This window comes from Canis lupus, chromosome X (assembly GCF_011100685.1).
Source record: "Canis lupus familiaris isolate Mischka breed German Shepherd chromosome X, alternate assembly UU_Cfam_GSD_1.0, whole genome shotgun sequence".
Taxonomy (NCBI): Eukaryota; Metazoa; Chordata; class Mammalia; order Carnivora; family Canidae; genus Canis; species Canis lupus.
Window position 1 is genome coordinate 122593642 of NC_049260.1, and position 15398 is coordinate 122609039.

At 59.3% G+C, this 15398-nt stretch overlaps 1 protein-coding gene across 5 annotated transcripts; it reads right to left on the bottom strand.

Annotated features, from left to right (window-relative positions):
* Positions 1–4669: 4669 nt before the first annotated feature.
* On the bottom strand, positions 4670–15054 carry CCNQ (cyclin Q). 5 transcript variants are annotated; one of them, XM_038588654.1, is made up of 6 exons: positions 14924–15035; positions 13388–13531; positions 12701–12884; positions 11061–11193; positions 8762–8989; positions 4670–5215 (listed from the first exon to the last, which is right to left on the bottom strand). In XM_038588654.1, exons 3-6 carry the CDS (start codon positions 12868–12870, stop codon positions 5126–5128), a joined length of 621 nt encoding a protein of 206 aa, XP_038444582.1. In that variant the 5' UTR covers positions 12871–12884; positions 13388–13531; positions 14924–15035; the 3' UTR covers positions 4670–5125. The 5 variants fall into 5 exon arrangements, with proteins under 5 accessions (XP_038444582.1, XP_038444581.1, XP_038444579.1 ...); XM_038588653.1 differs by having other exon boundaries at positions 13388–13457; positions 14924–15014; XM_038588651.1 differs by having other exon boundaries at positions 13388–13457; positions 14928–15001.
* Between the last annotated feature and the right edge of the window lie 344 nt (positions 15055–15398).

A 15398-nucleotide genomic window follows, 5' to 3' on the forward strand; every position in this document is an offset into this window, starting at 1 on the left:
CTGGCTCACCCGTCACGTCCCCTGTGCTGCACCCACCGGCAGGGGACTCGTCTCACCTCCACCTGCCTGTGTGAGCATCCGGGTCGACATCCCAAACACGCTCGGTCCCTACCGTTAACGCGAATGCCATGTCACCCCTGAGCAGGAGTAGTCCAATCTCGGGCAAAGGAATTTCAGTTAGAAAAGAAAATCCCACTCAAAATGCCAGCTACAGATAACTTAAAGCCATCCCTTTATTCCAAAGGGCACATCGAGAATGTTACCCATTTGTAAACTGTTCCCTAATGTCCTTGTTTCAACAACAAAAAGGGCAACTCAATTTGTTGAGGGTCTGTGTGTTCTTAAACTAGAAATAAAATCGGAAATCTTTCAATTGAAGAAGATAAGCTGCATACGCTCTGCTCATGGGCTTCTTTTCATTCTCTGTTAGAGACACTTCGGTAGAACAAACGGTCAATATATATTAAACAAAAACCCTCACTGCTGCTGTACAAAGTTGCCTACTGTGTGTGTCCATTGTTGAGTTTCTACGTTGCCTTTCCTCGGGGTGTGGGGTTCAGAAAAGGGGCGCCGTGACCTCGGATTGTCGCTCTGGTTTCTGTACAGTCTTCAGGCCGAGGGACCTGTCTCGTGAGGAAGCCCCTCTCTATAAAAGCATATTATACGGAATGGCTTGGTCAACTGTGTTCAGTTCTTAAATATGTTTTACCTTTTTATTTGCCTGTTATAAAGTTGAACAAAAATTATCTTCGTGAGGAAGACCAGATGCATAATAATTTCGAGTCTGTAGTTGAATTTCCTAAAGAATAGACCAAAATTTCTGTGTATTAAAAAAAAAAAAATGAAAGGCTGCTACAGTCCCAGTCTGGGTAACATGTGTGATTTATTAGTTGGTGAATTCTCGTTTGGAATGAAAAGGAGGTGTCTTCATCCGCTTCACCAAGCTGCGACGAGCCCCAGGAAGGGTGTGCGGAGCGCCCCCTGGTATGCAGCCACCTGCCCAATCCTTCTGGAAGGAAGAAAGGGCTCGGCTGCCCTGTGGGGTCGGAGGCCCTGCTAGCCGAGGTTTGCATGGTGGTCCTCTAACTGTCGTGGCCTAGAGGCTCCCAGCCTGAATGTCCAGGCCGGGGTCCTCAAAGGAAGGTGAGGGCAGAGGCCACCAACCCAAATGTTAGAACCCTGGCACACATGCGGCCTCCCTCTTTTTTTTTTTTATTGTGGCAAAAGATATAGAACATAAAAGTCACTGTCCTGACCGTTTTGAAGCAAACAGCTCGATGACATCAAGTACTTTCACAGCGCTGCGCAGTCATCCCCACCATCTGTCCCCAGAATATCTTTATCTCCCCGAACTGAAACGTGTCCGCATTAGACATTAATCCCTCATCGTGCGCCCCGAGGTCCCCGTGCCCAGCATCCTTCCTGTCCCTGAATCGACTGCTCCAAGAGACGCTGCCTAGTGTCCTCGAGCTTCACGCGCGTTGTAGCCTGTGTCAGAATTTCCTGTTTTTATTTTTTTTATTTATTAATTTTTGTATTTCCCGCCTTTTTAAAGCTGAATAACATTCCACTGCGTGGATGGACCGCAGTTTCCCTACCCGTTCACCCGCCAGTGGACCGTTGGGTTCCTTTCTGCCTTTCGGCTACCGTGAACCATGCTGCCGTGGACACGGGTGTGCAGATGTGTGTTTTGAGTCCCTGTTTTCAATCCTCCTGGGTCTACATGCACGAGTGGGGTTGCCGGGTCATTCGGTAGTGCTAGGCTTCATTTTTTGAAGAGGTGCCACACTGTGTTCCACGGCGGCCGCACCATTTTAAACTCCCGCCAGCAGCACACGAGGGTTGCAATCACAGACTTCCCCTTTAAGCCAAAGCCATGGAAAGAAAATCCATTATTTCATTCACTTGTTCGCCGGGTCATTCCCCTACCCGTTCCTTCGCACACTTGGTGTCTCTGAACACCTGTGGGGAGGGGGGCCTCTGTGCTCTGCGACCCAGCCCCTGCCCACAAAGGCAGCTCGGGTCCAACCCTTGCAAATGACGACCACGGTGACAGCCAAGACTACCCACATCTCCTTTCCCTGTGTTTCTATTTTTCCACTCCACACATCACCCTTCCAAACTTGGCAATGCCAGCGGATGCCTTTTCCAGGGAAGCTGCCAAGAAAGGAGAAAAAGCTCCACCCTCCCCATAAAAAAGCTCCCTCCCCACCACCACGAGTCCATACTTCTAAAAAAGGCAAAAAGACAAATAACACAAAACAGCAAACAAATAGCAAAGAGCCCTTGCTTCACGGATGTGTGAATCCACCTCGAAGCACAAGGCTGAGCGAGTTTAGATGGGGCCGGATGCCACGTCAAGACAGCTGGCACCTTAGGGAGCGATGCCGCCCCCCCACGTTGCTCATTCCTGCCTGTGGACACTCTTCCGCTCCCGCTATCAAGGACACCACAGGTTCCCGTGCACAGATTGGTAGCTAGCCAACTGAGGGGGCGCAAGGAAGCGCTCCGGCGCTCATTCCTTCACGAAGCCCGCCAGGGTTTCACCATTTTCACCAGCAGGTGTGGGAGTCCAGGGAAGGCCCGGTGTGAGCTGCCGAAGTTCCACACGCTGGCGGGTGGGGCGGTGGTTAAAGTAGCAGAAGTTAGCGTCCCCCAGCTCCCCCAGCTCCGGGGGCCAGGAGTCAGGGACGCGGGTGTGGGCAGGGCAGAGCCCCCTCCCAGGGCTCTGGCACCCAAGCTCGTCTCGTCCAGCTGCTGCCCTTGGCCTTCCTTGGCTGCCAGACGCATGGCTCCCATCTCTGTTGTCACACGGCCGTCTCCCTCTGCACACTCCACCACTGTGTCTTATAAGGTCACCAGCCACCCTGGCTTCGGACCCAGCCGACTCCCATAGGGTCTCATCTTACATTGACAATTCCTACAAAGACCCCATGTTCCAAGGGTTAGGACACAAACACATCTTTTGGGGGCCGGGTCCACTGCACCACAGCTTTCCAGAGACTGGCCCAGGTTGTCCTAGAACCCGGATTGCCCCCACCCCACCCCACCCCACTCCTTCAACCGGTTCAACAGGCCAGGCAAGGCTCGGCGATTTATCACTTTCCAGTAAGGAAGACGTGCTCTGAACCGAGAAGCTCGTGGAAGCTTGGGGTTTCAGAACATCTTATCTGCCTCCTGCATTGCTGACCGGTGCCTTCCCTGCTTCTCTGTTCCGAGGATGGCACACTGAAGGTACAGCTTCGGGCCCCAGCCGCAGCGAGGCAGACGGATGACCCCAGAGCGCCCGGCGCTGACAGGACAAGGCCCAGGGGCCAGCCCGCGAGGCCTGCAAGTCCCGCCGGGCAGCAGGACAGGCACACAGGCGGGCCAAGGGCTCTAAAACAGCAGTCAGAAAAGAGTGAAAATAAAAATAGCAACCAGCAATCCCAGTCTGACATCATCTGGTCCAACCTGCTCAATTTACCAAGTGGGAAACCGAGTCCCACAGAAAGAAAGGAACCGGCCTGCTATGCGGTCTGCTATGCGGCAGGCATAAAAGGAAACCTAGAGCTGCATAATCTCCACACAGCGCCGCTAGCCCCGAGCTATGCTTTCCCAGTTCAGCTCGGCGCCTCACAACCTGGGGTGGGGAGGGTCACCAATCCCTCCAGGGCTTGATCCAACCATCCTCCCTTCCTTCTGGTAGGCCCCGGGGCAGGGGGTGGCGAGCAAACAGATTGAACAGGTGCAGACGGAGAGAACTCGCCAGAGGGCTGGCCCGGACCCCCCCACCCAGCCCTCCCAGCCCTCCCATCCAGAGCAGGCGGTTCTGATTTCTGAGAGCTGAGAAAACAACCTCGCATCCAGCGGGGAGGGGTGGAGGGCAGCTGCCTCACGGGAGGCTGAAGCTGAACAGATCCAAAGAAACTGAAGCTGCTCTAAGAGCCTGTGATCTGGTCAGGGGAGAGAAGACAGATTCCAAAGGTGAAACAGCCGTGGCCCAGTTCCATGGAAACCGACAGTAAGCAGCCAGTATCCAAAACCCGTGCTCCCCTGGCAACAACGTCACAAATCCGGGGAAGCACCTGGGACAGTCCCCGGGCCCCCACACCATCATGTCTTGAGGGACAGTCCCACCTCGATGGCATGTGGAGCCCAGTGGGGATTCCCAGGAGAACCACCTAGGCTGCTCGGTTTCTCTAATGCACCCAAAAGCAGGTCTTCTGGAAGAACTGCCCTTCGAGTGGGTCAGGAGGGTGCCGTGGCCCCGAGATTCCCCAGGCTCTCCATCTAGAGTCACAGTCTTGACATTAAAGAAAACTCCATCAATTACTTTCCAGTTACATTTTGGTCAGATCTGGGTTTGGGGAACCCAAAGGATAGGCCCTCATCCCTCTCTCCAAAACCGATGCTCACCCACCGAACAGGACGAGCGCCAAGCTCCACGAACATCCCAGTAGTGGAGGAGGGAGGACACGGGGACTCCGTCGGGGGACACCACCACGGTGTGAGTGCACGCCGGGCCGCCACGCCCTCAGAAGGCAACAGAGGGGCCTGCCTCCAGGACGCCTCCGGAGCACAAGGGGCGATTCCACGCGAGGAGAGCATTTCAGGGGAAACTGAGGTTGGACGGCACCCCCAGCAGCCAGAGCAGCCTCGGCCACAGAGCAGAGACAGGGCATCTCCATTGATTTGCATCATCTTTTATTACACAAAATAAAATTCCATCTATGTTGCACATTCATACTTCCTATAAATCTGGCGTTAAAAAAATCCCCAAGAGTGCAGTCTCATGTGTTCTTTGATTTTTCCTTCCAATGATTCCACATTCAACTGCAGTTGGTGTCCTCTCAAAGGACAAAAGCAGACACGGATGCCTTGGGGGCCCCTCCCCTGGCGCACCCCGGCCTGCCCGCAGGAGGCACAGCTCCCGTCACCGTCCGGACCGCAGCTGCCAGGGACAGTCAAAGCATGAGAACCAAAGCGGCTGCAGGTCATCGCCTTCGCCAGCCCGTCTCCAGCAGCACAAAACCAGTCCTCCCAGCTGGTCGTCTGGGGACCAGCCGTCACGGCGATGCGGTGGTGCCATCCCCAGGCAGCTGAGCATCCCGGGCTTCTCTTTGGGCAGGCCTGGCCCAGGGCCTTAGGGGATCTCTGTGTCCATGGTATAAATCTGAATGAGATCAGACACAATGTTATCAATGATTGGCTGGGTAAGGTCGTCACTAAACACCTAGAAAGGAGAAGGAAAACAGGTGCTGATTAGACTCCCTCTGTGTTAAACGAGGCACCCACCACTAAGCAGGGCATCCCATCACACGGGGCGGGGGGGGGGTGGCTCTCAGATATGAGAGCGGCTCTCTGCAAAGCCAGTTCGCCTCCAGCCTGCTAAGGCTGATCACAAAGCAGAGAACGTTCCAGATGAAAGAGGCCTGGGTGATCATCTGACCCAAATAGGACAGGGACTTGGTGACAGAGCTGGGCCAGGAGCGCGTTTCCAGAAGTAAACAGGCTAGACTGCTGAACCCCACCCCACCCTGAGCTGGCCCCTGGAGAACACCCGGGGCCTGGTTCTATAACCTGGACCAGCCATCCTCCAGACCATGCTGGAGAGCTTATAAAATTGTAAAGTAAACCCCCAGGGGCCCAAACCAACAGGGTTGTACAGCTTAGGGCCAACCCCACATGTCCCCAAAGGAAGCTGGGGCCCTTGCCCAACCCCTGGGAAAGGACCTCTAGGCCCCTGGCGTGTCCTGCCTGACGAGAGGGTCTCTGTCTCCCTGGGGCCGAGGGCTCCGCCAGGCAGTCTGTGCTGACAGCGTGATTCCTGGTAGGGCCCTGGGCCACACCTCTCGGCCTCACGTCTGGGGGGCAGGACCTGGGTATCCGAGGTCACCCCGCGGGAGCTCCGGGCCTCCGGGACCGACCCTGCACCCGAGGCCCCAGACACCAGCACACGGGGAAGCAGCCCTGGTGGCAGCGCCCTGTGCGTGTTGTCACACATCACCGCAGGAGATTCCCCCGGCAAGGGACCTGGTGGCTCGCCCCTGCTCTCTCCCGAACCCTGCCCTGAGCTCCTTTCGTCCTTGCTGGTTCCAACCCATGTGCTTTCACCGTGAGTGACCACAACCACCATAACTGTGAGCTGATCTACGGCTCTTCTGAGTCCTGGGAGCCCCCCTGGTGGAGCACCAAGCCCGAGGGTGCGCTAGGGGAGCCCTGATACCACAAATAAAAAGCAAAACAAGGAGATCTTGGTTAGATGCTGTGGCCCCTTGGGCCGGGGGTTGCTGCCTGGGGAACCAAGGTACCAGAAGGGTCAAGACCTTGGGCCAAGCCAGGGCAAACACTAGACCTGAGTGTACCCCCTCCACGGCCCCCGTAGAAAGCCAGGGCCCTCCATAAGCTACTGCTGCAGGTAGGAAACAGCGGCCCGAAAATCCCCTAAGCCCTGGCTCAGGAAGATGGGCCAGCTCGCCCCAGACTCTCGGCAGAAAATTAATGCCTCGGAAATATGGGCTTGGGCTTGCTTGCCAAGGGCCGCTACTTGCATGTTCCTGGGGAGCCCAAGCCGAGAAAAGACTGTTAAAAAGTAGTCCAGGGCCAAAAGGTGGAAGCAATCCAAGAGTCCCCCCGAGGAGGAAAGCACGGACACGATGTGTCGAGCCGTAGCGAGGAACAGCTTTCAGCCTTCGTGAGGGCAGAGATGCTGACACCTGCCACAACACGCTACTGCTTAGAGTCGGTGCCTCGTCCGCCCAGGGCCCGACCCAGCTTGGCACGCAGCCTGCCTCGCCACTATCACGCTCAAGTGCAGGCAGGCTCCGGGTGTGGAAGCACAGCAAGCTCTCCCAGGGCTCCTGACCAGCACGGCGAAGCCCCAGCCCCCGGCAGACAAGAGACAAGAGACGACAGAGGCAGCTGCGAGGAGTGGCGGGGAGCGAGCGCAAGGAGGAAAAGTATTTCCGAGCTCAGGCGGCAGCGCCCACAGCCGGGCAGGCGGGGGGCGTCATCCAGAGCCGTTTATCATAAGGTGCTGGGCCTGGCGCGGCACAAGCCCAAAGGCACCCAGATTGTGGATACTCCGGGCGCCCGAGGCCCGGAGCCACCCAGGAAAGGTGAAGCGCTGAGCGAGTATGCCACCCCGCTCCTTGCAGCCGTCACAGGTCCCGGGTAAGCCTGTGAAAGCAGGCTGGCGGGGGAGCTGCCTCCCAGCACCCTCCTCTGCGGAGGGCCGGGAGTGGGAGGCAGAGGCGGTGAGGTGGCGCCCCGGGAAGTTCAGAAGCAGGCGACAAGAAAGGAGAGTGGAGAGGAAGACACGGGCAGAGCAGAAAACGTGGGAAGCAAGTGATGACATCGCAGACCCAAGCAGCCAAGAGACAGGGGCTGCCCACCAGATGCCCTCGGAGAGCAGGGCTGGCAAGTGGCAGCCCCTCCTGCTGCCACCCGGTTCTAGCCGAGCAGCGACACTATGGTCACAGGACCTGGAAGTTCCCTGAGAAGCCCAGCATGGAGCAGTACTTGCTGTCTATGCAGATGGCGTTCGACCCCATGCTGCCAGAGGAGGGGCGTCTCGCCGGAGACCAGGGCGACAGACGTGTTTGCTCGAGGATGCACGAGCACCTACTGTGTGCCAGGTCTCGGCGCCGGACCCAGGGCAGCTGGTGAAGCAGACAAGAGCCCTAACCTCCCGGCAGCCACCATCTGGTCAGGTGGAGGGGTTCCACAGACAATAAAGGACAAGAGAACAGAAAGCAGAAGCTGGGTGTCCGCGGAGGGGGGCTGCAGGAAGGGAGGGGGAGCCCGGAGCGGCCCCAGGAGGGCGCCCAGGAGGCACCCTCTGTTCAGGAAACAGACGGCACATTCTAGAGGACCTCTGGCCTCGGGGTTTTGCCAGGGAGGGCGGGTGCACAGGACGAGAAAGCTCCAGGTAGCGCAAACACTGCTCGCAGAGAACGCGTCCAGGGCAAGGCCAGACAACGAGGCGAGAGAAGAGGAACAGCAAAGTTCGAGCGTGGGAAAGGGAAAGCGGGAAATGATCTCAAAACTCCACCCTGGGAAACAGTGGGCACTCCTCGGGGCCAAGCCAGAGGACTGCAGACGTCCTGGACGGCGGCCCTTCCCCCACGCTCGCGCTCTACGAACCGCGCTGTGGGTTCGGCAGGCCTGGGCCAGGCCGGCAAACCTTTGGACTGTCAGCCTCACCATCTGCCGTCTAGCCATCCACCCGTCCCTCTTCTGTCCTCCATGTGTCTGTCCCGCACCCCGCTCCCCCTCTGTCATGTGTCGTTCTAGCTGTCATCTATCTGCCTCTCCAACATCGATGCATCTTTCTAGAGGGCTCCCTATGCCTCTTCTGATGTGACTCCAAGTCTGTTAGCCTGTGATATGTGACAAGCTTGCGCTCAATTCAATAAAAGTGCTTGGCTGAACAAAGTGGCTCTCAAGTGGGGGTGATCCCCACCCTAGGACACTTGGTAACGTCCGGGGACATTTTTGGGTGTCATGACCCGGGTGGGGGATGCTCCTTGGCATCTACAGCGGACGGTCCTGCCACAGAGAATGACCTAGCCCCAAAAGTCCACAATGCCAAGGGGGACAGCCCCCGCCTGAGACGACTATGACGGGGTCTGTTCCAGCCTCTACATTCCAAAGCAGCCCGTAGCCTCCTTCGTGGACAGTTACTACAGAGAAACATGGACATCTGGGTACTAGGACATCTGGAAATCCTTAGGCAAAGGAAAGGGGGACAGGCCAGTATACTGAGCAGTCACCTCACCTGCCACCACGGCTTCTCGGCCTCGGCCTCGGCGGGCACCTCGACCCCGTAGGCCTGCAGGGCCAGGTGGATCACTGCCACGGCTATGTGCTGAGCCCGGAAGCGGAGGCACAGCCCCCCATGGTAGCTGTCCCGCAGCAGGGCCCAGGCAGTGACGGAAACGGGGGTCCGCTGCCAGCTGTAACGATTCAGCCAGTTCTTGAGGGAAATCAGGTAGTGGAGCAGGTACTGCAAAGACACACCAGTCAGCCAATTGGCCTTCGGGGCTCCAGCCCCCGAGACACCTGACTCCTCGCTGAGAGGTACTGTGCCCCCCACACCACCCACCGGCCACTCTCCCCCTGAGCTGTCTCAGGAACCAAACACAAACTGGATCGAATCATCTCTCTGTCCTACCCTCCAACAGCTGCCCGCGTCACTTGGATAAAGGCCCTGGTGTCTTCCTCGGGCCTCGGGGCCCCGCCCCACCCCCGCCCCACCCGCCCGACGTGCTGGAACCTGCCAGGCAAGCTTCCCCTCGGGCCCTGGCGTGGGCCCTGGCGTTCGCTGCTGCTCCCTGCTGCTCCCTCGGCCCCAAATCATCTCTCTCTCCGCCCCAGGGCCCATGTGCCCACCCGCTCTCAACTCCTGGCCTGCTCCCCGACCTGCCCGAGCCACTCTTGGTGGCCACCCCTACCACGGTCCCTCTCTGTCACACAGCCCTACTTAGCCATCGTCAAAAATCGTTCTGTGTATGCCCTGGCCCAGCTCAACATAAGCTCCAGGAATAGCGTCCTCATCTTCCAAACAGACCATGGCACCCCCGTGCCCGGCCCGAGGCCAGGGGCTGCCCGGAGACAGGACGCCCACTTTCGGGATCGAGGCTGGTGACTGCCAGGAGCGCTGTCCTCAGCTGGAAATTCTTTACTGGCTTTACTGGCTCAGCTGCCTGTGAGCTCCCGCTCTGGGAAGCCGGCTGCTTTGCTTGAACCACCCGACCTGCCAACCCACCGAGAGGCCCGCTCGACGGGCTCGAACACACACGCACGGGACTGCAGCACGCCCCGGAAGAGGGGGCTCCTCGGCGCCGTATGCCCCGTCCCGACCTGATGGAAGCGGGGGCCGCGAGGCTCCAGGCACCGACAGCCCCCTTGGCAGGTGCCCTTCTTCCCCAGACCCAGCGCCTGGCACCGTGACTGCCCCACAGAGGCAGGGCGGCTGCTGCCTTCCCCCCTGCGTCGTGCAACCAACAATCCGACAGACCGACCGACCGACCGACCGGAGACACAACTATTTCAAAATCTCCACCAGGGGTTTCTGGGACTGGAAAGGCAGTCTGGAAGGGTGGGGTGTGATTATAAGGGCCCCTGTGCCGCTGGACCTTTGTACGTTAACTGCGGTGGAGGATATACGCAGGTGCTATGTCATAAGTCCTACAGCACCACGCGGTACAGGTAACAAGCAGGCAAGACCCGGAATCCCTGGCAGGGGCGGGGCTGTGTCGGTGCCGACACCCTGGCTCGTATATGGGTTGGAGTTTTGCAAAATGTTTCCGTTCGGGGAGACTGGGCAAAGTCTCCAGCTCAAATAGGATCTCCGGGTTATTCCCCCCGACTGCTTGTAAATCTACCATTGCCTCAATAAAAATGCCAATTAAAAAAAAAATCCTGTTCGCAGCCCATGTCCCAGCCCCGCACGGCTCCACATCTTTCCCTGCAGGCCGTGCTTCCCAGCTGCCCATGTGGGGGCCTGGGGCCCTGAAGGTATCATGCCCAAGGGCTCTAGGGGTGTCACAGGTCCCTTTTGCTGCTGCCTGAAACAGTTCGATTGGGACCTAGGTGTTCCTAGTGGTGAAAAGTGTGCTACTTGACTTTGTGACTCAGCTTTTTGGTGGGTTTCTGAGCGCAGCCAGGCTGCGTGTGAGCTCTGAGGCAGAGCAGCAACTCTGCGGGCCAGGGTGTCTGGGAGGTCCTGAAACCCGTCCTGCTTCCCTGTGGCTCACTGAGCACACAAGCCATATGGGTCACGGGATCTGCAAGGACTTCAAGAGTCGCGCGGATCCCGGCTGGTGGCCTCGGCCGAGCAGGCGGGGAGGCAGAAGCAGAAATCGGAACTGTCTGAGAAGCCCCGGTGAGTGGGACAAGAGAGGCCGCCTGAGCCGGTCACTGGGCGCAGTCAGGAGCCCTGGTGCCCGGCGGTGGCGCCTCTGCTGTCCCGCACATATCCCACATGTTCTTGAGGGTTCGGTGGGCGCGCTTTCTGGATCAAAGACGGAAAGGTTCATGCCTGTAGAAATAGTTGCCGATTCCCCAGCAGGTACCTTGTGTGGGTGTTGGAAGGAGACTTGGAAACGCAGGACTCTGAGCATGAGGAGCTCGCACTGCACTATACTGTCCCGGAGCGCCCAGAAGCGGGAGTCCAGCTCCAAGGGTTCACTGCCTGGGTGAAAGTACCTGCGTGGAGAGAGACACAAACTCCAGGGGGTTTCGGCCATAGATCGGGCCAGTTCTGCTGGTGCTTTTCAACTCATTCGTCATCTACCTGTCTAGGCTTTAGGATAAAACGGTAACCAACAGCAAAAAGAAGCCAGCTTCTAGTCTCAGCCCTCATGGGCTGTCCCGTATCACTCAACAGGATGTCCAGGGGAAAGACGAGTTCTGTGCAATTGTTCCAGAAGCCCTGGAAGCTCCAGTACCCTGCACTGCTCGTGCTCCCGTTACGGTCGGCCCGCTGTGAGGGACAGTCTGGATCACCTGGCCCGGCAGTGCCCAGGGCTCTTACTCTGGGCCCACGGGAGGTATTTGAACATGTGGTGGCGATGCTCTATGCAGAAGAATAACTGTATTTCAGCTTTACGTTTCCCAGATCGTCCTTCCTTTGTTCCAGATCCTTCTGTCCTTATTTACACCATATATATCCACAACACTCCCACCTAAGGAGGATCACCAAGATGCAGGAGAACAGAATTCACACTCAAGTGATCAAAATTCCCTGCTGATGACTCAGCCTTCCTAGTTCCTCACTCCTTTTCCAACTTCCCCCACGGAATCCCACCCAGGTGCTCATGTCCAATTAGCGAGCCACACAATTTCCCCTCTGCCGGTCCTCCCTGCTGGGGACCTGGCAATTACAGGTGGACTCTGGCAGCTCTCCCTTGCTTCCCTCTCCGGTTTTTCTCTCAGCCTTTAGCGGTACACCATGAACCTGTCATGCTTAGCGGGGGAGGGAGTGCTTTTTCCATTACCTGTTTATTAAAAGAGAAGCAGCACAAAACAGGTTTCTTTCCTAATGACTGGTTTCTAGAAAGGTTATGCCATTCTGCTGGTCAGTGACTTTCCACAAGTTGCTTTCTCCTGAGCCCCCTGGGAGTCGATGCAGCCTGGCTGGCTGGACCCCCATACCCTTCCCCAGTGGGAATACGGCTGCTTGCGCCCAAGGGTGCTGCGCGCAGAGCACCATAGCCACAGCAGGGCAAGAGACGCTGGTTAGCAACTCTGACTCGCCTTCTCACACCATCGTAATAAAATCATTGCCCAACTGGGTCCACGCCCTCCCCCCACATGGAAAAGTCCTATAGGTCCCACCAAACACAGCTGGTTTGATCCATCCTGCCCCAAAACTCCAAACGATCCACTTGGACACATCTCACCAAGCTCCCTGTGCTCTAGCCAAGCTCCCCACGCCATGAGCCTGGCTCCACTACACTCCCTCTGGCCTTCTAGACTTCCCTTCATCTGGCCCCAGCTTCTCTTCCACTGACCCCCGGGGGTTTCTGACACTGGCCTCATTCCTGCCCTTGTGGCTAGTGCCTCTTGCCCTGGTTCAAGACCACCCTGGCGCTTCCTTCTGAGCTTGGCTGCTGGCACCCGGGGGGGTCAGGGCCCAGCAGGACCTCTCTGCCCTCCCATTTGGGTGGACACCAGTGAGTCCTCCCAGAGGCCCAGGCCTGGAAGCCATTACCTGTTGGATACGTTGATGATGTCACGAGTGCGCAGGTGCTGTTCCTCCACTTTGCCGGCCAAGTAAAGGGAAGACATGGCAACCAAGTAGGGGTCGTAGGCGTCCAGGTCGATCTCACAAAAGAACTTATGGTAAATGGTACAAGCAGTGGCGATGGGAATGGACTGCATCCCCAGCTTGACACCTACCAAAAGAAAGCAGGCAGGAGGCTACTTCAGTCCAGTGCTCAGCGTGTGCTACCGCGTGAGTGGAGCTGCTGTTGGGCACTAAGGGGGTACCCCACTGCTCAGACAAGACCAGGAGCTTGGAGCCTAGCTGGCCTTGGGTGCTGAGTCTTTCACTGGGCCCTCTACCTGAGAGGTTTGCAGCCAGGCTTCTCAGGTCCTAATGGGGCAGTGAGGCCCTTGGGGGGTCGTGTGCAAATGCGGTGTCCCCTCCAGCAGCACTGTGGATTGCACACTTCTCCCAAGCCACCCGCCCCCCCGCCACCCGGGGTCAACTCCGGGTCACACCCAAGCTACAGATGTGCAGACCACACTAGGAGAGGCAAGGCTTCAGACTAGTGCTCCGTTAGCAGCTGGCTTGTCGGCTTCTGCACCACATCACGGAAAGGGCCACACGCTGTCGTGTGTCTGTGGCTACCTTAGGGGGCATTTAACTAGAGGCCGCCCCACCCCCACAGCTCACCTAACAAAAATCCTGCCAAGATGACAGCAGAGGGGAAAGCCTCCGCCCCGGCCCCGCCTCTGGACAGCTCCTAAGGAAATCACGGCATTGGGTCACAGAACCAATATAAGTTCACAATGAGAAGATTAAATGGCATCCAATAGACTGAAAGAAGGTGGAGGACAACCAACATCATTAAGATTACACTCGCTAGCCTCTCCCAGAGGGGCGTTAGTCCCCTGGGGCTGCTCTAACAGATCGCCACAGACTCCGTGGCTTCAAGCAACACGCATCCTTTCTCTTACGGCCCTTGTGGTCAGGAGCCTGAAATGGGTCTCAGGGGGCTAAGCTGGAGGCGTGGGCAGGGTGGATTCCTCCTGGAGCCTCCACGGGAGAACGTTTCCTTGCCCTTTGCAGCTTCTGGAGGTGGCTGCAGTCTTTGGCCCGTGGCCACTTCCTCCCTGGTCAAAGTGCGGGGAAGCATTTTCTAACCGTGCTTCCGTCCTCACGTGGCCTTCCGCTCTGCCCATCACTCCTGCCTCGCTAAGGACGTGGTGGGTGGCATCATCCTGGGCCCGGGGAGTAATCTAGGGCAGTTTGCCCTCCACATCAAGATGCTGAATGTCATCTGCAAAATCTCTCCTTTGCGTGTCGTTACGTGGGGTAAGAACAGTCACCAGTGCGGGGGCTTGGGATAGGAACACCTTCGGAGGGCCAGTGTTCAGCGTCCCACGGGGGAGCAAGGGCATATGCAGGCCATTGTCTCAAGAAGTCCTCCGAGAGGGACCCGGAAGGGCTTTCGGCCTTTCAAGCTTTGAAATTCAGTTACACGTTGGGACGAGGGTCCCCTCATTCCCAGAGATGTCAGAGAAGGCGCTAGAGCTGCGCATGCCCCTCCAAGTCCTGTTTCGGTGGCGAGTGCTCAGAGGGCCGCGTGCTGCCCTGCGTTACGTGGAGCGTCCACGCGGGAGCACGGCAGCCTCCGAGAGGCCCCGCCGTCCTCCCTCCCGCCCCGGGCAGCGTCCGAATCCCGGGGCTCAATCGTCCTGCACCATTTCCCGGGCCCCGCTGAGCTGGCCTGGAAAGCGGACCCCCCAGAGGCCGCACGCGCACGGGGCGCACAAAGTAACAAAGATCGGAAGTAACTGTGTGGCCGCCAGAGCCGATGCAAGGGCCGGGGAGAGACAGTGTTTCTACCGGAATCCGCTTCGCTTCATTGTCTCCACTGGGAGCCCGGGCGGCCGCCGCGGCTGCGGACGCGCCGGCGGAGCTTTCGAGGGGCGCGCGGGGCCCCGGCCCTCGGGCTCGTCCCGGGCCGCAGCGCCGGCGGGCAGGTGCGGCGGGCGCCCGGGCTGGGGGCCGGCGCCTCCCACGTCCTCTCCTCGGGCCCCCGCCCGTCCGCGCGCAGCTCAGAGCCGAGCCCCGGGCGCGGCGCGACGCGGAGGCCCGTCGCCGGGAGCCCCCCCGCCCGGCCGGCCGCGCCGGCTCCCGCCCTGGCGCCCCCTCCTGCGGGCAGCGGGTCCCCGCGAGGCCGGCCCTCTCCCGAGCCGCGGTTACCTGCCTCCATGATGAACCTCGTCACTCGGAAGTGCACCCTGGCCTCGGGCGCCGGCCGCCCCTCTGCGCCCCGCGCCGCGTCCCCCCCTCCGCAACCGCCCGGGCCCCGGGCCTCCATGAGGCCCCGCCCCGCGGCCCCGGACCCCCCGCCGGAAGGACAAGGGGCCCCCAGCGCGCGGCGGCCGGCTCCGGGGGTCCTCGCGGCGGGCGCGGCCACCCGCCCCGCCCCGCCCCGCCCCGCCCCGCCGGCCCCCGCCCCGCCCGCCCCGCCTTCGGGTCCCTCCCCCCGCGCGGCGGGGCCGGGGGGGGGGTGGGGGAGCGGGCGGCGCGGCTGCGCGCAGGCGCCGGCGCAGGCCGCAGAGGCCCAGTCGGCCGGGTGGCCCGCCGGCGCCCGCCTGTCGCGAGCAGCGCGCGCCCCGCGGGGGGAGCTGGCGCCCCGCCCCCGGGAGGCTCCCGCCCCTACGGCCGCGCCGCG